At 45.0% G+C, this 26,587-nt stretch overlaps 1 protein-coding gene across 1 annotated transcript in view; it reads right to left on the reverse strand.

Annotated features, from left to right (window-relative positions):
* ALOX5 (arachidonate 5-lipoxygenase) overlaps positions 1-26,587 on the reverse strand; it is a 52,706-nt gene that overhangs the window by 12,696 nt on the left and 13,423 nt on the right. Inside the window, exons 2-6 of the mRNA XM_073352987.1 lie at positions 24,904-25,102; positions 22,458-22,539; positions 13,835-13,957; positions 3,718-3,824; positions 730-902 (exon numbers count right to left, since the gene is read on the reverse strand). Of these exons, the coding sequence (XP_073209088.1) occupies positions 730-902; positions 3,718-3,824; positions 13,835-13,957; positions 22,458-22,539; positions 24,904-25,102 (684 nt within the window). The remainder of the gene's footprint in view (positions 1-729; positions 903-3,717; positions 3,825-13,834; positions 13,958-22,457; positions 22,540-24,903; positions 25,103-26,587) is intronic.

A 26,587-nucleotide genomic window follows, 5' to 3' on the forward strand; every position in this document is an offset into this window, starting at 1 on the left:
TTTGCCCATGTGGGAAGTTTCTTCTAACCCCCATCAGGTCAGAGGTTGGTTTATGCCCTGTAATCATAGGCTGGCAGTTGGATCAGGTTAGCCCAAGCTGTGCTTCGTTTAACTTACCATTTAAAGACCTAACTTCTTTCTAGGAGGGCTGTTTGCTTTACTGACGTGCATCTTGCTGGGGCTCAACAGCTTTTTATCCAGCTTGGCTTTTCTTATGCATGAGATACGATGATCATTTGTAGAATACATTCGCCACATCTCTGTGGTACTTGACCGGGATCAACTGGGTTGAGTCCGCACAGTCCAACATTCCCAGTTTGCTTTAGCAAAGAGTTATGCTCTTTTTAGGCATTTGCATTATGGTCACTTGGCACGTGCCATCACATCACACTGCCAGCCCAGGACAGATTATATACCAAGAGCAATGGCTTATCCCCACCCCCAGGTTTCTTTGCCATTGCGACTCCACTCTGCATGATGTAGGAGAGCAATTTCTCTAATAGGAATTGGACTAAAACTTGCCTACTCAATACTCAAACTGTAGGTGTTCGCCGAGGAAGTGAAAAAAGTGAGCAGAATTGCTCTAGTCTCAAAAGTTAGCTTTGCCATTACAAACCACATGAAAGAAGATAACTGAAACCATGCCAGGATAGCACAGTGATTGGAGTGTTGTTATAAATATGGAGAGACAAAGTGAAAGAACGAGTCAATGCTCATTCAATGCTGTACCTTTATTTCCTCTTCCAGAGTCAGGTTCCTTTCCAGACTGCATTCTACCATATCGGTGGTAACTGGAAGCTTTTTGGGTAGCTCTCTGCATCTTTTGATCATTACAGGATTGCATCCATTCAGGAACTGGTATCCAAACATAAAATCTTCCTGCCAGTGCTGCATCACGTATTCTGAAGGAGACACAAGATGACAGAACAAGGAGTAATGGTCTCAAGTTGCAGTGGGGGAGGTTTAGGTTGGATATTAGGAAAAACTTTTTCCCTAGGCGTGTGGTGAAGCACTGGAATGCGTTACCTAGGGAGGTAGTGGAATCTCCTTCCTTAGAAGTTTTTAAGGTCCTGCTTGACAAAGCCCTGGCTGGGATGATTTATTTGGGGATTGGTCCTGCTTTGAGCAGGGGTTTGGACTAGATGGCCTCTGAGGTCCCTTCCAACCCTGATATTCTATGATTCTATACAGCACCCATATCACTACCTGTTGATGGTTTTTGCATTATACTGTGCACAGACCCTCACTAAGTAAATGAGATATCCAGAAAAGGATTGTTTTTCATGATCTTTTGTGTCCTACATGTAATAGGGATTTATAACAGACACTCAAATTAAACTGCCCTTGTAGATAATAAAATATCTTCACTGTTCATTTTCTGTTCTAAGCTATTGCACACTGTGTCATTAAACAACCACTCTGTTCCCACCCACTTGTGGCTGCATTTCAGTAGGGAGTGAAGCAATTCTTGAACACAAAAAGTTTGCAAAGCATTTTGGAAACCTTTTGGTGCTGTAGAGATGTAAGATCATTAGGTATGGGAATGAATTGTAACCATACATAGAGATTCTGCATCCACTTGTACTAGATTAGGCAACATTACACTAACAAAATGCAAAATTCATTCAGCCTTTGTATTTTTTGCCATTCGATTACTTTTGTGTTGCCCTTGCTGTTTTCCACCATTATCTTGTGTTGTACATTTCATAATGCCATGCTGCCATTCCAGCCAATGAAACATGAGAAAGGAACACACAGTATTCAAATTTCAACATCAGGTTACATCAAAAGAAAGTTCAGTTGATGCCTCATGGGGGGCGGGGGGAGATTTCCAGGATTTCTTATTTTCAACCAGACAGACATTTTGATGAAAGCTCCTTCTTGTCTACTCTAGCTTAAAGCAAGAAGACCACAGACATATGGAAACATAAAGATGAATGGATCTGAAAAGTAATATATTTCGAGACAGCAATTGCTTTCTACCAGAAGTAAAATATTGTGGATTGCTTCAAGATTATATTTCCATCATGTCTGCAAATTGCACCATGATTTTGTATCTACACTGGAAGTTGGGATGAGGTGGCAACATTTCTCATGTTTGGGACAGAAACCATGGGATTGCAAAGAACAGTAACTTGAACTCATCCTCATATTGGTCCTGATTCTGCAAACACTTACACATATGCTTAGCTTTAAGCAGGGGAATGGTCATATTAAGCATTAATCCTAATTAAATCAAAGTCAAGAACACACACAAATGTTTGTAGCACTGGAGAGCCTTATTAGGACAGAAAAGTTATTAGTTAATTTATATGGCTTTCATTTATAATAAAGTAAAGTACTTTAGGAAGCAATCTTATGACATGTAACAAAATATTGTAATCAGGTTGTAACAGCTCTGCATGCCCTTTGTGGCATTGTTTCTTGTATTCAAGGGATCAGAGGCATTACCCATATTTTTGTTAATTCCCTTTTTGCTCGACTAAACAGTTAATAGCTTCAGGGAATCTATGTATAAAATTCTTAACTAGCACCTGAGGAAGTTTAAAGGGACACCATCAATTTAAAAAACCTAAACATTTTTCTGTCTGAAAATTTTTTACCTACTATTGTTTCAAGTAACAGTGGAGATTATTACAATTAACTGAAAGGGATCAGAGAAAATGTGTTTTATTTTGGTATCTGACAGCACTTGGTGTAGAGTCAGTTTCACTGTTTCCCTTTCGTGGTCAGGGAGGGCCGTTTCCCCTGTTTGTGTGGGTCTTTCACACAGCAACACAAAGAGAAAAACGTAAAACAAATGTGATTGTAAAACCCCAAACATTGGCAGGAGAACTTGGGAGCGGGTGTAATCATAGAAATATCAGACTGGGAGAGGCCTCAAGAGGTCCTAAAGTCCATCCCCCACACGTTAAGGCAGGACCAACACATGAAACTACTTGTGATTCATTTTTGGAAAATGACTAGATTCCGGGTAGCATTTTCACAAGTGTACTTAGGTTTCTATATCCCACTAATTTTCAGTAAGAATTAGGAGCCTAAATCACTTTTGAAAATGGGGCTTTGGTTCTCTGGCCTGGGCCAAGCAGGATTTCCATAACAGTCCCTTCTAGCCTTAAATTCGATGAATTTGAAGTGTAAAGTTTTCAGAAGTATCCAAAGGACAGATTTACAAAGGTATCTAGGCATCTAAAGATGCAGACAGGTGCCTGATCAAAAGCACTTGAACAGGTTACGTGCCTAACCCTCCTTGAAATCAATGGAAGTTGGGTGCCTGACCTGCTTAACTGCTTTGAAAAGTCCCATTAGGTGCCAATGTGGATTTTCATGTACCTAAATACCTTTGAAAGTCTGTCCCTAAATGACTTAGGGACTTTTGACAGTGTTCATAGATTTCCTAAGAGCCAGAAGGGACCAAAAGTCTGGCCTCCTGCCTAGCATGGGGCAGAAAACCTCCCCGGGGGAATCCTGCCTCCAGCCCAGCTATTTGTGTTTGAAGTAGCGCCTGATTTTCGAGTCGAGGGGTGTCCCTTTGGCCCCATAAACTCGAATTCTAACTGCTCATCTACACTGTGAGTTTCAGACAGCGTGTGGCTGAGGCAGATCAGAACAGACCAGACGCTCAGGCGTGAGCCACTTCCGTTCCAGTTAGTACTAAGAAAGGGGAACAATTAGTCACTCTATGAAGCAAACACCGACAAGTGAAGACAAACCCACCAGAGATTGTATTGCTGATTCGGACAAAGATCTTCTCGAAATCTGCAAAGTCACTCCAGGAGGACTGGAACATGTGCATGAACCGGTTGACATAAAGATTCTCCATCCTATGGAAAAGATGACAACACTAGAAAGCCATTTGCAGCCTCCTCATTAGCCCTTCTTATACTTCTCCCCTTACCACACACACACAGTAAATTTCATGGTGGTGAAATGTGTGACATTATCCTCTCTAAAGACTGAACTCTGCTGGGCTGCATCTACACCCATCTATAGAACTGTGTTCAAATATTTGGTCTCAAAATTTCCCCCCACACACTCCCTCTTGGGAGAAAGAAAAAGGCAGAACCACACGTGACCGATGCTAGCCATGTCACTTCATCCATGGGACGGGGCTCGGGTGCTGGGCGCAGAGAACCTGAATGGAACAGACTGGGGGGGGGGTGCTTAGGAATTCTCTCACTGGTACGTTGGCAGTCCAAATCCATGCCACATTGTTTAACCCGATCAACAGCAGGTCTAGATGGCCTTGTAGTAAAAGTGCTATCAGAGCGAAGAACACCTGCCACTGGTAGCACTGGGGAGAGGCATTGGTGTTAGACCAACACTGGGAGAACTGTTGAAAACATTTCCTGTAGATGAGACACTATTTATCTAGCTATGCTAAGTACATCTATGGCCCCTCATCACTGTGGAATCTGAACACCCAACAACCCTTAATGGATTTATCCTCACAACTCCCCTTTGGGGCAAGGCAGTGCCTTAATCCTCATTAAACACAGGGGGAAGTGAGGCCCAGAGTGACTAAGCCATAGCTTCTCAAAGGGATTTAGGTGCCTAGCGCACACTGATTTAAATGGGACTTAGGCAACTAAGTATCTTTGAAGATTCGGCCCTAAGTGACTTCCCAAGGTCACAACACAGGAAGCCTGTGGGAGAGAACACGCTTGAAGCCAGGTCTTCCAAGTCCTAGATCAGCCCCAACCACCTTGCCTGGAATTTCACTCAACCTGGTCTCCAGAATACAAGCAGCACCAGCAGCCGCAGAGCAAGTTTCTCCACAGTGTCCCATCAATAAGCCTCAGCCCTAGAGCAGGAGGGGAGGGAATTCAGCTCCTGTGCAAATTCAAGAGACACCCCGGGGGGTTTTCGCCTTCCTCTGCAGCATGGGGCATGGGTCACTTGCAGATTTAAACTAGTGTAAATGGTGGATTCTCTGTAAGACATTAAACCATGATTTGAGGACTTCAGTAATCCAGCCAGAGGTTAGGGATCTATTGCAGGAGTGGGTGGGTGAGGTTCTGTGGCCTGCGATGTGCAGGAAATCAGACTAGATGATCACAATGGTCCCTTCTGGCCTGAAAATCTCTGAGCCTATGAGTTTAAGGTCAGAAAGCTCCACCAGATCGTCTGGTCTGATCTGTATCCCACAGGTCACTAGCATCACCCAGCACCCACACACTAAACCCAGCAAGTGACATTAGTGCTAATTGTAGGGTGGTGTATGATGTGGCCAGCTGTCTTCTGGGGAGTGGACTAAGGGTGGAGTTTTCAATCACACCTATGTGATTTAGGCACCTAACTCCCTTTGAAAATCCTACTCGTCCTGGGTAGGTCTCAGCATAAGAGTCTCATGCTTCTGGACACAAGGTGATTATTGCAGGAGCTACAGAGGATCTTCCCCTTGTGCCTATTACCGAAAAACCAGGATGTGTTTGTTTTATGGTTACCTTCCTCCACCCCCCGCCACATTCCTCTCTTCCACTGCATTCTGGCTGACCTTGTGGCCTGTCAGCTCTCTGGCCCTTGTCTTTACAACGGGATCCTGATCTCTGATTGGGGTCCCTAGATGTTACTGCAGTAGAAATAATAGTATGCCCATTTTGTTTTGCCTTCATCTGTAACAGGTATGTGCCAAGGACAGAGGCAGGATACTGCAGTCAGAGGACCAATCGTCTAAACAAGAACCACAACCAAAACCTACACCAGGAAAATCTAATCTCGGAGTGGTAGAAGAGGGAATGCTGTCAATGGGTGTAATCTAGTAGAGTTTAAGCGAACTAGCCAATAATACATCATGTGGGAAGCCAGGCCAGTAGATAGCATTCCTCAGTCTGGCGCTGACATTAATAACTGGCTAAAAGAGAGGACGAAGAAGTTATAATAAATGGCAACATAAATTCATAAAACAGGAAGGGTGGGATGCATTGAGAACTCTCTGTGTTATTCAGTCAGTGGGATAATGTGATGCTCTATTTAATTAAGTGAAAATCTCAAGAACCAAATAATCTGATTTAAGAAATAGTCTGAATGCAGGCCTGGAAGTCAGACTCTCCCCAGTTCTAATCCCAGCTCAGACACAGGCTTCCTCTATAGCTTTGGTCAAGTCACTTCACCGCTCTGTACCTCTGTTTGCCCACCTATAAATAGGGATAATCAGATTGACTTACCCCATGGGCTTAAAGTTAGTGAAGTGCTATGCACATGCAAAGCTTTAGTATTATTAAAAAGAAATCACTTCTTTCAACTGAAAGGTGAGGAGCAGGCTGGACTGGAGGAGGGCTTTGTCCTGACACTGGGGCTGGAACGGAGGGGAGGCTTTGTGCTGACATTGACAACCTGTTGAGAAGAAACTGACCAGCAACACTAAGGTGAACCAGGCAATGGACAAGGGACGTCTGCGGAGACTACCTGAGGATCCGAAGTAACAGCTTGTGGGAAAGTGGCCAGAAGAGTGAATTCATTGTCAGTCAAGGCAGATTCGTGCCCCTAGACTAGGACAGCACTAGACACTGCCAGGGAGGGCAAAAGGCTGGGGTGGCAGGAAGAAATAGTTTGCAAAAAGGGCCCTCAGAATGTGATGGCAGAAAATGAGGCAAAAGAAAAAGAAAAAAGGTGCTTGGCTGCACTGGGAGGGGAATTTATCCATGAATCAGGGAGATAAGATGCTGAACAGGGACAGGTGTGAAACAGTCCATTTGCTTCTGGGTATCAAGATTATAACAGAAGTAGTAACAAGAGGCACCTGAGGGTGTGCTAAGAGGGAAAGCTGGTGGATCTGTGTAGCCTGGAAAAGGAGGTGATTTACAGGACATCTGATCCTAGTTTATAGGGAACAGAAAAGATCATACAAGGACCAAGAGAAGGCCCTTCTCTGAGCATCAAGAAGGGAGACTAAAGCATGGACATGATTTTAGGCTAAGGCCGGATAACAGGAAGGGCTGCTTCCCCCAGAGGGTCATTGGATGAGTCTCAGGAAGAAGCAAGAAGTGAGCAGAATTATAAGCGAATTTACAGTCCCTACTTGAGAGCTGCCATTCCAGTTTAAACTTCCTGTCCAGCCAGACCCAGCAGGTTCTAAAGCTCTAACTAGCAAGTTAACAAAGCACTTAACTTTACAAAGCTAAATAGGCAGAAAATCATTTCAAACCCTACTTGGGTTGCCAGTTTTGGCTGGACATATTCTTGGAGGTTTCACCACATGACATAATCTTTAATTAAAGACACATCACATGACATAATCTTTAATTCCTGGAGGGTTGACAACCCTAACCCTACCAAACTGCAGCTACCTCTGGGGTGGAACACTGTTGCTTTTTAACAGTGCACAGCAACCACACATGATCCAATAGTTCAGTTGAAGATAGGAAGTGCAGAATATCATACCTACTTGAAACTGTAGAAGGAGAAGAGGGAGTGAGAATGTAAATCCCCAGATGGGAACAGGACACCAGGATTAACTCCCATATACTTCCATGATGTGCCATGGGATCTTTAGATTCTATAGGTGCTTTTGCATGAGACATAAAACAGAAGGCAAAAGACAGCACCTCTAGCAGCAGTGGCTCCTTCTGGAGCATCAGATCAGTACAGATGCTGAAGGAACTGTACCACCTCCAGAATTAATACCTCCCTTCATATTTTTTCTGGCATTGTAGGTCTCCCACCCAGGTACTCACCTGTCTTGATCCTGCTTAGATTGGGAGAGGCCAACATGGAGGTGGCGTAGCTGTTGAAGAGCTGAATAAACGAGTCCAATAGAGACATTAAAGCACGTTTTTTCCAGAAGTGGCCATTGATTTTGGGTACCCAACTTGAGATCCTTGGGCCGGATTTTTCCGAAGGTTTGAGCACCCATGTCTCCAGCTGAAGCCAGTGTGAGCTATAGGTGTTCAAAACCTCTGAGACTCAAGCCCAAAGCGCATTTAGGTTAGGCGTTCACAAATGGGGGCACCCAAAATTCAAAGCTACTTCGGAACCCTGGTTGTATGCGACTCCAACATACTGACTGGACAAACCCACTTTGCATTCTGAAGAATGGAGCTGGGGTTCTCTCCATAACTGTAAAGTCTTCTCCCCACACCTGGGTTCTTATGAAGTTATACACGTCACTCCTAATGATGCCAACGGGCGTAACAAACTTGAATCCCGAGGCAGCGGGAGGAGAGTATATAACCCAGAGAATTGAAAAGGAAATTATTGGTCTCCGAAGACTCAAAACTAGCACGAGGATCCCAACTGCAGAAACAGTTATTTCCAGCTGCCTGCTTACACTGATGCAACTTGCAATCATTGTGTAATGGACGGCAGCCTCCTCTACAATTCCTGGCTTTCGTCTAGAGCATGAAATTACCAGGCCCCTTTGCTCTGCCACAGGGAGAGACATGCATGCAGCCATGCTCAGCTATTTAAAAGCCAGTTCACTGGAAAGGAAACCACACTGCTTCCTCTTCTTGAACAACTTCCCCCGAAGATACTCGAACAAAACTCGTCTCTCCATTGGCAATCAGGGCACCGCATAGGAGTGAGGTAGACGTGGCTGGGAATTGTTTGCAATATGGCATCTTCACATCCAGGTTGCTAGCCCAGCACAGCCATACACTCTGGGACTCTGGAACAGAGTTCAGGGCGAGCCTTGCCGTTTGCCAGACCTCCACACCTTCTAGATTAGCCATCCTGTGCTCCAAACACCGGCTTACACATGACTTTCCTCAGTAACCTCCTGAGATTGAGTTCAGTTTTAAATGTTCCATGTGATGGTGCCTACACCATGGGACTATTCCATAGTTAGCACATTTTCCCTTGGCTCATGTTCACCCCATTCCTCCCAGTTATACCCTAGCAGTTGTACTCTGTGCTTACAAACACCCTTCACTGCCTTTCTCTACAACACAGACCCTCACCTGAACACTAACCCTGTCGTGGGTTTTCCAGTTCTGGGTCCCAGCCACTTCCAGAGACAGGCATCCCAGCCCCCCAGCACTGGGATTTTATTTCTTCCATAAAAAAAACTGTTTCCCAATTTCCTTTCCTTGCATGTGTTTGACATATCACATTCCTTCTGAAGGAACAGCTGCCTTAAAGATTTACGTTCCTAGGAAGTGGGGGTAACCAACTGGAGATGCTAGCTCTCCCCACTCTTCTAAATGCTCTGTGTAATTCTTTTCACTGTTATCAGGATATCTGGTAACATGCTGCAAATACCACAGCTGGCTTTCACATGTGGCTGCTCTTACTATGTCACCAAAGGGCCCTGCAATGTAGCCCCTTGAGGTTGGGGAGCAGGCATCTTGCACTAGCATAGGTAGCATCTCCTTGTGAATATGTGCTTTAAAAGCTTGTAATAACCTGTGCAACAGTTAAGGGAACTGGCACTGATCCTAATAATAATAGAATAAGGAACAGGTTCCTGGACCAGGGCTGGCTCTGTAATGCCTCTTTAGGGGATCCTCCTGAATGCCTTCTTGAGCATTCACAGCCAGTGTCTGGACTGAGGGAGTAGCTGCAGGACCTTTTGCCAGTTTCTCTTGCATGGATCTCTTTCTGTGGGGTTGCCCCACACTTTGTTCCAAGCCCATGTCGTGACTATATAACACTGAGTTGCCTGTTCTGTGCCAGGCACTGCTCCCTGTAGAGCAAGCAAACATCATAATACCATCCTTCCTGCAGGCTTCTCCAAACGGCATAGTTACAAACACGCATGGAGCCTCCTCCCTGACTTCCCATGAGACTGGGAAGGTGAGCCACAGAGCTGACCTAGGCAAAATGTTCGCAAGTAACCCCGAAACCAGAAGAGGCTTGCCTGGTTTCATCACAAACGCTGAACTCATCGTTGGTTTGCTTGTAGCTCTGCTAGAGATCATTCAGAGAGCTTCCGAACCAGCCTCAGACTGCAAAAGGTGTCACTTCCCTTGGATCCAATGCAAAACCAGGGGCACAGAAACTGTTTTCACTAAGCTTCACAAGCTAAACCCCAGTGGTATCACAGACTGGAACAGCCAACTTTCACGTGGTCTGGTTAAGCATCAATGATTCGCACGTTTCAGCCACCAGACCCAATTATCTGAGGAATCCCATACCCCACGCTATCAAATGCTGGGCTTGGAACCCTGGTTTTACAGTCCCCAAAGCTCTACCACCTGAGCTAAAGGAGAACTCCCCTAGCTGTCAGCAGTAGCAGGTCCCTTCCCCTAACTTTGGATCAGGCACTAGAGCAGAGTATTGCATACTGCTACTCACATTCCTAAGGACACAGAGAAAGCCAGTGGCAGATCTGAGAACAGCGTTTCTGGGGTGAACTCCTGATACCACTGAAGATCCCCACCCCCTTTAACCACAGAGCTCAGTCCCCCTCAAGAAAAGAACCCAGTACTCTGCTCTAACCACCAGAGCGTGTCTCTTAAGCAAAATATTCAGTGCCTAAGTGACTTCACTAAGTGAAAGCCCATGGAACTTGGGCTTCTAGGGACTGCACTTACAAGGATATTTAGGTGCCTGAACATGCTGCTTTGCACCTAGTGGGATTTATGTAAGCATCTAAATGGGTTAGGCACCTAAGTCCCATTGATTTCAAAGGGAGTTAGACACTTCTAAAAATCCCACTAGGCATTTGTTTGCATCTTTAGGGGCCTAAATACCTTAGAAAATTTGACCCCAGGTTACTTAGGTGCTTTTGAAATGTTTACCCTGGGTCTTTAAAAACCACCTCCAAGATTCTCCAGTAGTACTGATCTACAGTACTTTAGAATATTTTGGACACTGTCACTGCTTATTGCACATTCTTTCCCCCCTATGTCCTGGCAGCTTCAAATTGTATTTCTCTTCCCTTCTTGTCCTAAAGAACTGAGCCATTTTGTTGTGCACTGCTCAGCCGCTGCTGCATTCTATCCCAGAGGTGGCTGCATTTCAGTGGTGGGTGAAATGATTCTTGTATCTAGTTTGTAAACTGCTTTGGGATCCTGCAGGCTGGTTGGTGCTATATAAATGTAAGATGATATTGTAAAGAGGCCATCTCACCTCCTGCATGGTGAAATAGTGGCATTTGAAGGTTGATAGAGCAGTTACTAATTCCACATCAGGCCCGCCTATGGTACCAAATGAGGAACTCAGAAAGGGATACATTGCAAAACACCTTAAGACCTGAAGAAGAGCTCTGTATGGGTTTGAAAGCTTGTTGCTCTCCCCAACAGAAGTTGGTCCAGTAACAGACATTACCTCACCCACCCTGTCTCTCTAAACACCTTATGTCACTGACAATAAATGAAACGATTGTTCTTTAGAAACCCAATAAATATACAGAGAGAAATAATGCAACTAACAACTTGACAACTGCATGCAGAGTTATGCTTGACACAAACAGATCCACTTTGCTGGAAGTCAAATTCATTGACAAATCTGGCCTTTATGGAGAAATGAAACTCAATAATCTGTTCAGCATTTACAGTCTGTTGGCAACAACTGCAGACTTTAGTTACACTCCTTCTTTTAGAAAGAGAAAGCCTATCAAAGCGAAGGTTAAGAGGCGATTTGATCACAGCCTCTAAGTACTTACATGGGAAATATTTGCGATAAGAGAGGACTCTTTAATTTAGCAGGTAAAGGCATAGCCAGAAGTTATGGGTTCAATGCAAGAGCAGGAATTCTCTGGCCTGTGTGTTATACAGGAGGTCAGACTACGATCTCTGGGGTCCCCCTTCTGGGCCATTTCCAGCAGTTGACAAGAATGTGTGAGGAACAGTGTGTGTGTGTGTGGGGGGGGGGAGGGAATAAACATGGGGAAATAATTTTACTTTGTGTAATGTCACATCCACTCCCAGTCTTTAGTCAAGCCTAAGTTAATTGTATCCAGTTTGCAAATTAATTCCAATTCAGCAGTCTTTCCTTGGAGTCTGTTTTTGAAGTTTTTTTGTTGAAGAATTGCCACTTTTAGGTCTGTAATCGAGTGACCAAAGAGACTGAAGTGTTCTCCGACTGGTTTTTGAATGTTATAATTCTTGATGTCTGATTTGTGTCCATTTATTCTTTTACATAGAGACTGTCCTGTTTGGCCAATGTACATGGTAGAGGGGCATTGCTGGCACATGATGGCATATATCACATTGGTAGATGTGCAGGTGAACGAGCCTCTGATAGTGTGGCCGATGTGATTAGGATTATAACATTCAAAAACCAGTTGGAGAACACTTCAATCTCTTTGGTCACTCAATTCTTCAACAAAAAAACTTCAAAAACAGACTCCAGCAAGAGACTGCTGACCCTTGGTTTGACTTCTGCTCCATCTACTTGGGTTGACCATCCAACTCCCAGTTATAACATTACTCAAATATTCTCTCTGAAACTAATGGGACCATGTGACTAGTAAGGTACTATGCACAGTGAGTAGGGGTATCAGAATCTGGCCCTTAAGCAGAATAGCTATTTACTATCCATGAGCATCAGTCAAAGGGGAAACATTTGACTATGATCTGTAACATCAACTTAATCACATGCTGTAACACCCAGATATCTCTGCTGCTGCCATGACCGAGGTAGCAATAAACCATAAGAGGGGGTACATTAGTCAGCTATTCATTCATGCCTTGAGTACACTGGGTAGCATAAGATGGAAGGCTAAGTGCCTGCAGCTGCTGGAGAAGAATCCCAATAGCCTGTTTGTGGATACCCTGGAGGGGCTCATTGCTATGTAGAGTCCGGCTCCTTCTCTTCAAGGGCCATATTTGCATTTCAAAAAAAGTTTTAAAACAACCAGTGTCCATCCACTAAGAAAAATCCTTCCTAGGAGAAGGAAAAGTAGTAGGGAGAAGAAAAAGAGAAATGCCACTGTGGGACCATGTGTGGCTGAGTGGGATGGATGCTCTCTCGTGCTCCCACCCTCCAATTTAACAACAATAGAATTCTATGTAACACGATGTGCAAAGGCATTTTCCTCTTGTTTTGGTGGTGAAGGCCAAACATGCATTGCTGTGAGTTGGGGCATGGCTGTGACATCATAAAGAAGGCCCAATGAGATCATGGCTTGGGACAATCCACGTGCCCAGCTGGACTCTGGGAAATAATAGTCCTTGGTTTGGATCAAGTCATGTTGGCTGACATTAATGATGTCTGGTTCCTCTAACCGGCAACAGCACAGATTTTAAAACAGCATTTAAAAAATTAAGATACCAAATGATTAATAGAATCAGAGATGGAATGATACACTGGCTTGTCTAGTCCAACCCCTGGTGGGTAGGACAGGCTTATTCTCAGTGAGGGCTGTCCATCAGCTGGTGACTGTCTCATTCCCCCTGTACTGAGTTCCATGGGATCTTTAATGCTGATGAATGGTCACGACCATGTTTCATGAGTGAGGTGAGAGATGCAGGCGCTGGTAGGTTGGCTGGAGATTTCACTAACCCACATGCTTCAGAGAAGTTATGCTTAATTGTGGGTTATCCCACCAAAAGGTATTGTACACTGCATGCCAGTCTTTGCTCAGCAGACATTCCCTGTACCTTGGCTTGTCAACAATGTCTCTTTTGCTCCCCTGTGACCCCCAAAGCACGATTTAGTGAGATGCCTAAAACTTTTCCAGCTCAAAGCTCCAAATGTTTCAAATTTTGAAATGAAAAAAAAAAAAAGGCAAATTTGGGGGGAAGGTTTGCAGTATCTTCCCCATTTATTGACCAACCATAAAACCACTTCCAAATTTTCAAACTTCAGTATCCCAATGAATTTTCTAGTTTTTAAAATTTAAAAGAAGGGAAACATCTTTAATAAAATAAAATTTCACGCATGGCTGCCACCCCCAGCTTTTCTGATCAGAAATTCTGCAGAATTCTGAGCCCCCAGAAACACATACGCTTTGGAGTAGTTCAGAACGAAATCGACTCCCTTCTCACTGTCAAACTGGATGTCGCGAGGCAAGTCACTGTGACAATTCGCATCGATGCTTAAAGGAAAGCCGGGATGCCATTCCTTCCATCTGAGAAAGGGAAGAGGAGAAAAAAGGAAAAGGAGTGGTGTCAATTAGGTAAACAGCATAGCATAGTATCTTTAATGTCATTATTATTATTTGTATTACCATAAGGATAAAAGAGCTGCTATACTGGGTCGGACGATGGGCCATCTTGCCCAGTATCCTGTCTCCAACAGTGGCCAGCACCAGCACTTTAGGGGAATTGCACAGAACACGGCAATCATGGAGTGGTCCATCTCTGTCTTCTCCCAGAGCATGGGGTTGGCTAATAGCCATTGTTAGACTTATCCTCCATGAACTAATCCAGTCCTTTTTTGAACCCTCTTATACTTTTGGCCACCACAACTTCATATCACCTCCATGTTGGTGCACATAAAATTCATGTGGTGAGGGTGGGCCCGAGGGGTTCGGAGTGTGGGAGGGTGAGGGCTCCGGTTGTGGGTGCAAGCTCTGAGGTGCGGCCAGCTATGAGGGGCTTAGGGCTGGGGCAGAGGGTTAGGTGCAGGGGGGAGGGAGTCAGGGCTCCAGCTGCGGGCTCTGGGGCAGGACTGGAGATGAGGGGCTCAGGGCTGGGGCAGAGGTGCATGGGGATGAGGGCTCCGGCTGCGGGTGTGGGCTCTGAGGTGGGGCCGGAGATGAGGAGTTTGGGGTGAAGGCTACCCCGGGGCTACAGCGGGGAGAGAGGACTTCCCCACAGCTCTCTCTCCCTGCGGCAGCTCCGGGCCTGGAGCCGTGGGATAGGTGCCTCTCCCCTGGCCGCAACAGGTCCAGGGCTGCAGGAGAGCATCTCTCCCTGCCTCTCCCCGCTGCGGCAGCTCCAGGGTTGGGGCCACAGGATAGGCACCTCTCCCCTGGCCACGGCAGGTCTGGGCCGGGGCTGAGGGAGGAGTGCCTCTCCTCCAGTCACAGTAGGTCCAGGGCTGGGCTGCATCCATGGCATAGGCGCCTCTCCCGAGGCCGCAGACGGTCCAGGCTGGGGCTGGGTTGGGGCCGCGGGAGGGGCGCCTCTCCCTCAGCCGCAGTAGGTCTGGGACTGTGCTGGGGCTGGCAAGGAGAGGTGCCTCTCCTCGCTGTGGCAGTTCCGGGGCTGGAGGAGAGGCATCTCTCCCCGCTGCAGCGCTGAGCAACTGCACAATGCTTAATAGGCTGCCGTGCAGCCGTGCAGCTTACAGGGAACTTAGGGTCAGACCTAATTTAGACCCCATCATTGTATATGTATAGTTGGAATGATTTTTTCCACTGTGCATTACTTTGCACTTATCACCACTGAATTTCATCTGCCCTTTTGTTACCCAGTCAGTTTGGTGAGATCCCCTCTGTGATTCCCTCCGAGTCTGCTTTGGACTTAACTATTTTGAATAATTTTGTATCATCTGTCAACTTTACCATTTCACTGCTCATCCCCTTTCCCCTTAATTAATACGTTGAACAACACAGGACCTGATACAGATTTGTGGGGGACCCTGCTACTTACCTCTCTCCATTCTGAAAACTGCCCATTTATTCCTACCCTTTCTTTCCTGTCTTTTAACCAGTTAATGATCCATGAGACGACCTCCCATCTTATCCCATGACTACTTAGTTTCCTTAAGAGTCTTTGCTGAGAGACCCTGTCAAAGGCTTTATGAAAATCTAAGTACACTATATCCACTGGATCACCCTTGTGCACATGCTTGTTCACTCCCTCAAAGAATTCTAATAGATTGGTGAGGGATGATTTCCCTTTGAAAAAGGCATGTTGACTCTTCCCCAACATATTGTGTTCATCTATGTATCTGATCATTCTGTTCTTTACTATAGTTTCTTTACCAGTTTGCCTGGTACTGAAGTCAGGATTACCAGCCTGTAATTGCCAGGATCACCTCTAGGGCCTTTTAAAAAAATTGTCATCACATTAGCTATACTCCTGTCATCTGGTTCAGAAGCTGATTTGAATGATAGGTTATAGACTACAGTTAGTAGTTCTGCAATTTCATATTTGAGTTCCTTCAGATCTCTTGGGGAAATATCATCTGGTCCTGGTGACTGATTACTGTTTAGTTTATTAATGTGTTCCAAAACCTCTTCTACTGACACACCAATTTGGGACAGTTCCTCAGATCTGTCATTCCAAAAGAATAGCTCTGAGGTGAGTATTTCCTCCACATCCTCTGCAGTGAAGACCGATGCAAAGAATTCATTTAGCTCCTTTGCAATGGCCTTGTCTTTAACCATTTTGTCGTCTAGTGGCCCTGCTGATTGTTTGGGAAGCTTCTGGCTTCAATTTTGCTCTGAGGTTTTTCCATCTTTAGCAAGTTGCTTCTCAAATTCTTTCTTGGCCTGCCTTATTATACTTGTACATTTTACTTGACAGAGTTTGTGCTCCTTCCTATTTTCCCCATTAGGATTTGTGTTCCAAATTGTAAAGGATGCCCTTTTGCCTCCATTACTCTTCTGCTTAGCCATGGTGGCATTCTTTCGGTCCTCCTATAGTCTTTTTTTTTTATTTTGGGTATATATGTAGTCTGAGACTCTATTATGGTGTTTTTAAGTAGTCTCCAGGCTGCTTATAGGCATTTTACCCTTGTCACTGCTCTTTTTATTCTCATTTTTGCGTAGCTCCCCTATGTGAAGTTAACTGTTACTGTGGTGAGTGTTTTTGGTATTTCTCCCCCACCGGAGGAAGTTAAATTTAATTACATTATGGCCGCTATTACCAACAGGTTCAGCTATAGTCACATCTTGGAAGACATCCAGTATGCCACTTAGGATGAAATCAAGAATTGCCTCTCCCCTTGTGGGTTCCAGGACTAGCAGCTCCAAGAAGCAGTCATTAATGGTAATCTAGAAATTTATCTCTACATCCTGTCCTGAGGTGGCATGAACCCAGCCAATACATGGGTTGAAATCAGCCATTATCATTGTGGTTACTGGTTTTGCAGCCTCTCTAATCTCCTTTAGCATTTCACAAACACTGTCACCATCCTGGTCAGTAGTATATTGGCTCTGTTATATTCAGGCATGCAATTCCTATTCGTAGAGATTCTATGGTACACAGTTTGAAGCATTTAAGATTTTCACCTTATTTGACTCTGCTTGTCTTTTTAACACGTAGTACCACTCCCCCACCAGCACGACCTACTCTGTCATTCTTATATCCTGTATTTTGTATCCTGGTATTACCGTGTCCCATAGATTATCCTCACTCCCCCAAGTTTCCATGATGACTATTATATCAATGTCCTCATTTAATGCCAGACACTCTAGTTCACCCATCATAGTACTTAGATGTAGAATAAATAGGATATTAAAGAATTAGCATTAGCTTAAGTTTAACAAAGGAAATATGTGTGTTGTAAAGAAAGGCCTGACTAGCACGTAGAAGGAAGGCCTTGAAAATAATGAGTTATCAGGCCAGAAGGAATGGAGTAGGGAGGATGTCTGATTCAAAGAATAATTAATGAGCTAACGGAACGGTTCTAAAAAGAAGGTCTCTGACCAACAGAGGAGACTGCAAATGGTTTTGAATTAGGCAAAAAGAATCTGTCTTAAAAGGAGCCAATATGGACCTCCCCACCCCACACACCAGTGTTATCTTACAAGAAGGAGGGGAAAAGATAGGAAGGAAAGGCCTTGGGGAGAAAGAAGGTTGCAAATCTTATCTGGATTAAGACTGGAAATAAGAGTGAACTGCCTCCAATTGGTTTTTAGCTGAGGTCAGCAATTGACCATGACATCACTTGTTTGTTAAAGGGTATAAAGTTAACTCTTAAAGGGTTCATCGCTAATATCTGCCTGGTCAAGCTAGAGCCAACCAATATGGGTCTAAACACCTCTCAGTTTAGCCCGTTTGTAAGTATCTTGACCAAATTCTTATCAAGGTTTTGTTACTGTTTGGATGTAGTACACTGCTTATTCTTTAGGTTTTTTAGGCACCTTTAGAGCAATTGTATAAATAGTATTCAGTCTTTGGATTCAATAAAGGGGTTTATGGTTAAATTAGTGTCATGGTAATACCATGCAGAAATTATAACAATTCCAACAGTAGACTTCTAGCTTTTGTATATAAGCACTTGTTCATTTGGTCAATATTCAGTTGCTTGCCTTCATGTGTTATGTTTAAAGTGGAAGCTTTTACGTTTGACTGTTCCTCACTATCTCCTGCCTGTGCTTTACCAACTTCTTTTCTATTGCCTTTACTAGGATATAGAGTATTCCCTTTAATAAATTCATCCCTAATAGATATCCCTGCCCAAACCACATGCTCTTCCACACCAGTTGACATTTGCCCAGAACCTTGTTTAAAAAATCCTCCACAACCTTTTTATTCTACATGCCAACAGTCTGGTTCCATTCTGGTTCCATTCTGGTTAAGGTGGCGCCCATCCGTCCTGCATAAGCTACTCCCGCCCTAAAAGTTTCCACAGTTCCTAATCAACCTAAATCCCTCCTCCCTACACCATTGTCTCATCCATGCATTTAGACCATAGCACCTATGGGCTCTAGTCAAGGACCAGGATCCCATTGTGCAAGGCACTGTACAAACACAGAACAAAAAAGATTGCATTGCTCACTGCTGTGAACCATATGCCTCAGTGCTGTGAATGGTATTTCCAGCAGACTCATCAGGGATACTGATAATGTCATATTTATAACAATGCCTTCCATCCTGAAGGAACCCAGTGTGCTTTATTTACCCCCCCACACACACACACCCCATAGGTCTGATTCCCCATTGCCAGGCACGGCCATTGACACCTGTGCAAAGTGGTGTAAACACACTACTCGTTTCATATCCTCTCACGCCCGCTGCATGCAGAGGTCAATGACTACACAAGGTGCAAAGCTGTGGAGAATCAGGCCCATAATGTATATATAGGGCCACAACCCAGAAGGCACTGAAACGCCCTTTGACTTCACTAGGAGCTGCAGTTGCTTAGCACCTCTTACGATTTGGTTCATAGGATATGGGTATGCAGGTATAACATATAGGACTCACTCACCCCACCCTTTCATGCAGCTAGCACAGCAATACACCAGGCCAGCGCACAGCAATACACCACTATTTTATTAATAATAGAAACACACATTTCAGATAAGGAAACACATGGAAAGGTGACATGCCTTAGAACTGGGATAAGTTCTCAGAAGTCCCTGCGGTCTCATCCCATTCCCAGTCCATTAGACCACATTCCGCCTCTAGGCTGGAAATAAATAGAACTGTATCCAGCTGGAACTGCAGAAATCATTTAATGGGATATACATTTGGCTGGCATGCCCCACTCTTATGCAGAAAAAGGGTCACAAAGTTTCTAGCAGCTTAAAGTGCTCAGACTAAGTTTAGTCTCTTCCATAAGGCAACACTGCCAGAGACATAGTACCCCCTTTGCAGCTCTTAGACTTAGAAGAGAACTAACACTACCTAAAGGTACGCTGGGGTACTTTCTACTTTACTAATGTCCTTACACCGTGCACATCATGTTGGCATCTGAGTGGGGAATTTTTATTTCAAACCAAAGGAAGGTGGTTTGCGAAGAAGGAAGAACATTAGAAAGCCTGTCAGATTGCCAGTCAGATACAGATTGTATTGTTTGTTTCCTGTCCTGATAGAGCTGTCATTTCTACCTCTGAACTTTAAACAGCCATTACCCTTGAATTCCAAAAGGCTTTATTTGCATTCTCTTTTGTGCATGTAAAGCTGGTCTTGTCCAGAACTTTTCCTTGGGAATTGTCCTGGTAGCTGCTCTTTTTATTCTGTTTCCCATCATTTTGAAGGAAGTCTCTGTCTCATTACAGACCAGTCAGCTTAACTTCTGTATCCGGAAAGATAATGAAGCAAATAATTAAGAAATCAATTTGCAAACATCTAGAAGATAATAAGGTGATAAGTAACAATCAGCATTGATTTGTCAAGAACAAATCACGTCTAAACAATCTGATATCTTTCTTTGACAGGATAACAAGCCTTGTGGATGGGTGGGAAGCAGTAGATGTGGTATATCTTGACTTTAGTAAAGCTTTTGATATGGTCTTGCATGACCTTCTCATAAACAAACTAGGGAAATACAACTTAGATGGAGCTACTATAAGGTGAGTGCAAAACTGGTTGGAAAACTGTTCCCAGAGTAGTTATCAGCGGTTCACAGTCATGCTGGAAGAACATAACGAGTGTGGTTCCGCAGGGATCAGTTCTGGGTCCAGTTCTGTTCAATATCTTCATCAATGATTTAGATAATGGCACAGCGAGTACACTTATAAAGTTTGCGGATGATACCAAGTTGGGAGGGGTTGCAACTGCTTTGAAGGATAGGATCAAAATTCAAAATGATCTGGACAAACTGGAGAAATGGTCTGAAGTAAATAGAACAAAATTCAATAAGGACAAATGCAAAATACTCCATTTAGGAAGGAACAATCAGTCGCACACATACAAAATGGGAAATGACTGCCTAGGAAGGAGTACTGCGGAAAGCGATCTGGAGGTCGTAGTGGATCACAAGCTAAATACGAGTGAACAGTGTAACACTGTTGCAAAAAAAGCAGACGACATTCTGGGGTGTATTAGCAGGAGTGTTGTAAGCAAGACACGAAAAGTAATTCTTCCGCTCTACTCCACACTGATTAGGCCTCAACTGGAGTACTGTGTCCAGTTCTGGCCACCACATTTCAGGAAAGATGTGGACAAAATTGGAGAAAATCCAGAGAAGAGCAACAAAAATGATTAAAGGTCTAGAAAATAGGATCTATGAGGGAAGATTGAAAAAAACTGGCTTTGTGTAGTCTGAAAAAGAGAAGACTGAGAGGGGACATGATAACAGTTTTCAAGTACCTAAAAGGTTATTTCAAGGAGGAGGGAGAAAATTGTTCTTCTTAACCTCTGAGGATAGGACAAGAAGCAATGGGCTCAAATTGCAGCAAGGGAGGTTTAGGCTGGACATTAGGAAAATCTTCCTAACTGTCAGAGTGGTTAAGCACTGGAATAAATTGCCTCAATGAATTCAGCCTCGGTGAAACGTGTCATCTAGACAATATGGGCGAGTGAAGGGTTTTGTCTGCTCACAGAACTGGTATGGTATTTGCAGCATCAGGGCAAGCCTGACTGCACTGTCCTTCCAGACTGCTTTAACCCTGACCTGCAGAGACCTGCTCCGGGAGCCAGAGGGATGTTCTCTCTCCATCCAGTGCTCGGCTGCCTTGTGGAAGCTGCCAGTTTGTAACCCTTCTCCCCAGAAGAGTGGGAAGCAACAAGGGCCAGGTTCAATAGCTAGGGGTTCCTCTCAACAATGCAAAACAGAACCGGCTTGAGCCCCCACCCTGTAATCCAGGAAAGCAACACACCATCCCTGGGTGCTACTAAGAAGCAACACTTCTCCACTTGCAAGCACGGAGCCTGTGTATAGCAAAAGAAAACTTCTATTAAACGAGGAATTGGAACCAGCGTTAATCTGGGAAAACACCACAATCACCATTCAAAACCACGTAACCATAAGCAAAAATCCACCCTACAGTAGATTGGGCAGCATCCTTTGCCTCAGTTTCCCACCTTGCATTGTGAAAGTCCGATGAACGAATGTCCCTTTAATATGCCACTTCCCTTTCCGTCTGCTGCTCCCCACTCTCAGCTGATTGTCTTTGGTCAGTTTTGACCCAGAGTTCAGAGGTGCATTCACATGGATTCACCTCCAACCCCTGGAAGGAGGGGGGCATTGAGCAATGCCTCCACAGCTGCTGCTATCTGTGCGGCCGCTCACCACGGCTGCTATTCTCTCTGCTACCGCTGGCCGCTTGCTGCCACTGTTCTCTCTGTCACTGATACCACTTCTCGCCACCACTTCTACGATGCCATGTTCTGAGGTTCCACGCTTTAGCTCAGCTCTTAGTGATTTCACTGCCTAGTGGGGAACCTCACTGTGGCTGCCTCTTCATTGTAACACTGTCCCCATACCAGCTTAGTCCCAAAACATGCTTATTAGTGATTTAAGTTCTAATAATCACTGAAAAGAAACAAGGATCTCAGCTGAATCCAGTCAGCACTGTCTTTAACCACTAGAAAGGGGAGTGGGATCAAATGACATCTAGGACTCTTTAGGCAGAGGCCACACCAAGAAGTAGGAACACCTGTCTTCCCACCCCCCTTGACTTTCGTTGGGATTTGGCATCCCCACCTCCCACTTAGGTTTGGGTTAGGGTGACCCCCTCAATCAGGGCATGATAAGTACAGTTCTGCTGCCCTTTACTCATACAATAAGGTAACAACATTTTATTACCCCAGACCAGCCACGACTGATCAGTTTGGCAAAGAAACTCTGTGTGCTGAACACCTATGCAGAGTAGGTGTGTCCATGCAAATGCAGTCTGCTCCTGAAGTCTTTTCCCCCAGTTCACCACTAGCTCATTCAGACCCTTCTTACAAACACGTGCCAGTCACCATGGTGGTTTTGTGCCATGGACACTCACCTGCTAGGAACAGAACTAGGCCTCCCTAGGCAGCTGACATCACAAAGCAGGACTGTTATATGAAACTCACCGATACATTTTTTGCCGTTGTTCAAGTTCTTTGCGTCTGTGCTGCTTGAGGATCTGAGTCTTGTCATCCCGGTGCAGCTTTGCTGTGAAAAAATGAAGAAACAGTGCTATGAGGTTTCTTTACCCTTCATTGTCTAATTCTCTAGCTGGGTAATGGGACACAAGGATTCAGTATCTGTCATTATCTGGGTTCTCCTACTACGTGCTGTAGCAAATCATCTGCAGTTCTCTCTTGTACTCAATTATAGCAGACAGTTTGCCCCCTGCCCAGAGAAATACAATGGGTCTGAACAGCAAAAGAGTTGTTTTCATCCTGAGAATTACTGACCTACAGCCATGGATAGTGTCTCTAAGAATAACCTTTACACATCAGGCTACAGTGGAATATTCATCTGCTGTGCTAGGGAGCCAGGCACCCTCAGTACAGGGAGGAGGTTGGTTAAGGCTGAAGAGTGACAAGCAACTGAGGAAGGATCAGTAAGGAGAGTATGAGGCAGAGATTGCAATCCAGGCCCCAGTGAGAGTTGAACCTGTTACCCCTGGATTCTGATACCACTGCTCTAACCCCTCAGCTATGGAGCCAAGCCCCAGGTCCCCTCAGTACAGGGTGGAGGTTGGTTAAAGGCGAGGAGCGACAAACAACCAAACAAGATACAGCCTTGTTAAATCTCCTCTGTTGAAGAATGCTGATGCTAGAAAATGCCTTGACATCCCTCTCCTAGGTTCATACTCTCTGTTCTTACACTGCAAGAACAACTGTTTCTTCCACTCCAAGTTCCATGCCGGGAGCTTCGGGATCAGAAGAAAGAGAGAGGCTTTCCAAAACTGATAACTTGATGCTTTGAACATGTGGCCCTGATGTTACTGAATGAGACAGAGTCTTCCTTAGAAAGGATGGGGAACAGAAGAGAAAGAGCAGCTAACAGGACAACCCACAAGGAAAAGTGATGGACAAGACCGGATCTGCTTTACATACACAAAAAAGAATGCAAATAGAGCCATTAGGAATTTTAAGGAAATGTCTGTTTAAGGTTCAGAGGTAGAAACGGCAGATGGAACAGGGCTGATAACAGACAATGCAGTCTGGGCTGGCTGGCACTCTGGTAAGATACTGCCAGGATCTTGCGGACATTCTTTACTTCTTCACAAACTGAAATCCACACCGTCTTCCTCTTTTGAAAGCAAGGGTTGAAATAAAGCCAACGCAAGTTGTGGAGAATCCCTCTCCTCCCTGTGTGGGGTATTCGGAGGGGCAGAGATCAGTGAGGGAGCCAGAAGCTGAGAAACAAAGTTGGCACCAGACTGTTAAGGGCCTTAACCACTGAAAAGCAAACTCCTTAGGGCTGCATGTCTAATTAGGCAGCCAATGACCTGAATGCAGCAAAACTGGCTAAACCCTTGGTTCCCACCCCATATCTACAGGCACTAGATCAGCATTTTTAATGGTCCACAGTATAGCATATTGCAGCAGTCAAACTTCATTGCCACAAAGGCACAGCTGTGAGCAACTGGATTATGCAGCCAATGAAGTGCCTGTCTTTGGCCACGGTACTGTACTGGCAGTAGGTAACCAAAGCCAGTTAAAACACAGGGGTAGCACTCAAGTGCTAGGGCACTTTTCTCAGCACAGCACCAACAGCTATCTCCAACACATTTCACACCATCAGCCTGATCCTGGCTCTTGCAGGATGAAACAGCTTAGTTGAATTCTACTTCCGAGCCAGCCCTAATGCTCTCTGAACTGGAATTCCATTGCAAGCTGCCTATTCCTGGGTTTTAGAAAACAGGACAGTTTCCAGGTGGATAATACTTGGAAAACTGACATATTTTAGAGCCTCAAGGTTAGGCAGCCAGGGAATGCTCGGCCAAGGATCCATGGATCAGCCAGAATGGAGCATTCTGCAATGGATCAGCAATGGATCAGCCAGAAATTGAGCACTGAGGGCAGCCTGCAATTTAGGACCAGTGTACTGACCATCCCCACTGCTGGAAAAAAAATCTCCTTAGCATGTGTCCTCAAAGTAACCCAACTCGTTTCCAAGTGCCAGACCCAGTGGACAGTTCATAAACCAGCACTGAGGTCACGGTCATCCGGGAGCATAAATCCTACAGTGCACGGATGGGAGTTAGTAGCAGAGGGGATGTGGTAGGTTTGCAGGTGGGAGAGAAGGAACTGGAGTTGGAGAGAGGGTTTGGGTGCCTCTGGGAGGAGAGGGAAAGATAGGGGGAGTCCTCATTGCTCTAGGGGCAGGGGTGAGCACAAGGGGTGGGGAGCAGGGGTACGGATCCCCCCCAATAATCAGCAGGGGCACAGAACTTCTCTGGCCCTGGGGCTGGATAGATCCTCCAGCTCTGGGGCCACAATGAGGGCATAGAACATGCCCCCCCCCCAAAAAAAGCAGTGAGCACACCCGTCTAGGGGTTAGTAGTTCTCTCATGGTGCTCACCTCTTCCATCTCGGAGGACAATTTCTTTATCCTCTGTAATCCATCTGTAACATGGGAATTCCAGATAGTCACCTACTGGTGTTTTCACAGTGATGTACTTGAGGTACCAGTCATCATGAACCCAGTACTTTCGCTTCTCAATTTTTAGCAGCTGGATTTCTCCCAGGTCTTCTGCCACAGTCACATCGTAGGAGTCGATCTGTGGAGAAGAAAAATGGTCTGTGAGTGGCTGAACACACAGAAAGCACACCAGCTCCAAATGGAACTCTTGGGATATGTAAGGGTTAAAGCAGAAAACTGGGAAATTGCTGGTGAACAGAGATGGCATTAGGGAGTAAAGGCATGGGCAAGCACCATTTCTGCCCTTGATAGATCAAGTGCAGGCATCTTTCTGTGTTTGATAGATTTAGGGTTACTCCTCTCCCCTCCCTTCTCCTTGTTAAGGGTTTAATAAGGTTGCAGCTGCCTGAGGAATGTGGGGATCTAAAGAATGCCTTTTCGGGTAAAGTAGTGTTATCTCCTGCTCCATTTCTTTCCCAGCTGCACAGTCGAGTTTGGGGTCATGGCCCCTTTCTCTCTTCTCTGCAAACTGCTGATCCAAGGAGTTCATGACTACAATTATAGCAAAGAAGTGTATCTTCAAAGTAAAACTTATTGGTAGAATATGCTAATAAGGTAAATAGTAATCAGGGGTGGGGATAATTATATTCAGTACAGGGTTATCAATATTCATTGTATGGGCGTTCATATTACTCCATGAGGGTTTTGGGGGTGTTGTAATAAAAGCAGGGATTTACATACTAATGTAAATAAAAAGAGTATGTTGTAACTAATCCAGGGCTTACTGGACAATTGGGTCCAGGGGAACAAGTACCGCAATAAAGAAGCCCACCTACTCAAATCTGCCTCTGGGTCAGCCTGTTTTTCTTCCAACAGGAACCTCTTGTTTGCAAAGGGGAAAAATGAAGGGTTATTTTCAGACTGCAAATTAACAAATAGATGGGTAAGGGAATATGTAAGAACAAGCCATGCACAGATACCCTAGAAATATGGAAAGGGTGAAATTTCTAAGTTCGGGACTTGATAATGCTTTGAGTCATTTGTGATTTCTCAACAAATCTACTGCTAGTAAAAATATTTAGAACTACTCCAACAGCATCCCAGAAAAGAATGGTCTGGAACCCAAAGTGTGTCTCAACCCATTTTAATGGGGTCACCAAGGCTGGCTTAGACTTGCTGGGATCCGGGGCCAAAGCATGAGCCCAAGGGCTTCAGCCCTGGATAGCAGGGCTCAGGTTACAGGCCCCCTGCCTGGGGCTGAAGCCCTTGGACTTCAGCTTTGCCCTCCCCCCAAGCGGTGGAATTTGGGTGGGCTCAGGCTTTAGTCCCCTCTCCTGGGGTCTTGCAGTAATTGTCAGAAGGGGGTTGCAGTGCAATGAAGTTTGCGAACACCTGAGGTAGACTGATGGGATATATATCCCATCCTGGCTTTATAAGTGTTAAAGTGGGCCTGAGAGGCCAATTAATGCATCTGGCTGCACCTGGAGGGTGGGCCAGGCTAAATTAAAGATGAGTCCCAGCTGGGAGAGGAGCTGGGTGGTTATTATAAAGGCAGGAAGTCTAGAGCAGATGGGGGCTGTTGGGAGAAACTCTGCAGTCACTCTCTGGGATGAGAGAATGGAGA

This window comes from Lepidochelys kempii, chromosome 7 (genome assembly GCF_965140265.1).
Source record: "Lepidochelys kempii isolate rLepKem1 chromosome 7, rLepKem1.hap2, whole genome shotgun sequence".
NCBI classification, from domain to species: domain Eukaryota; kingdom Metazoa; phylum Chordata; order Testudines; family Cheloniidae; genus Lepidochelys; species Lepidochelys kempii.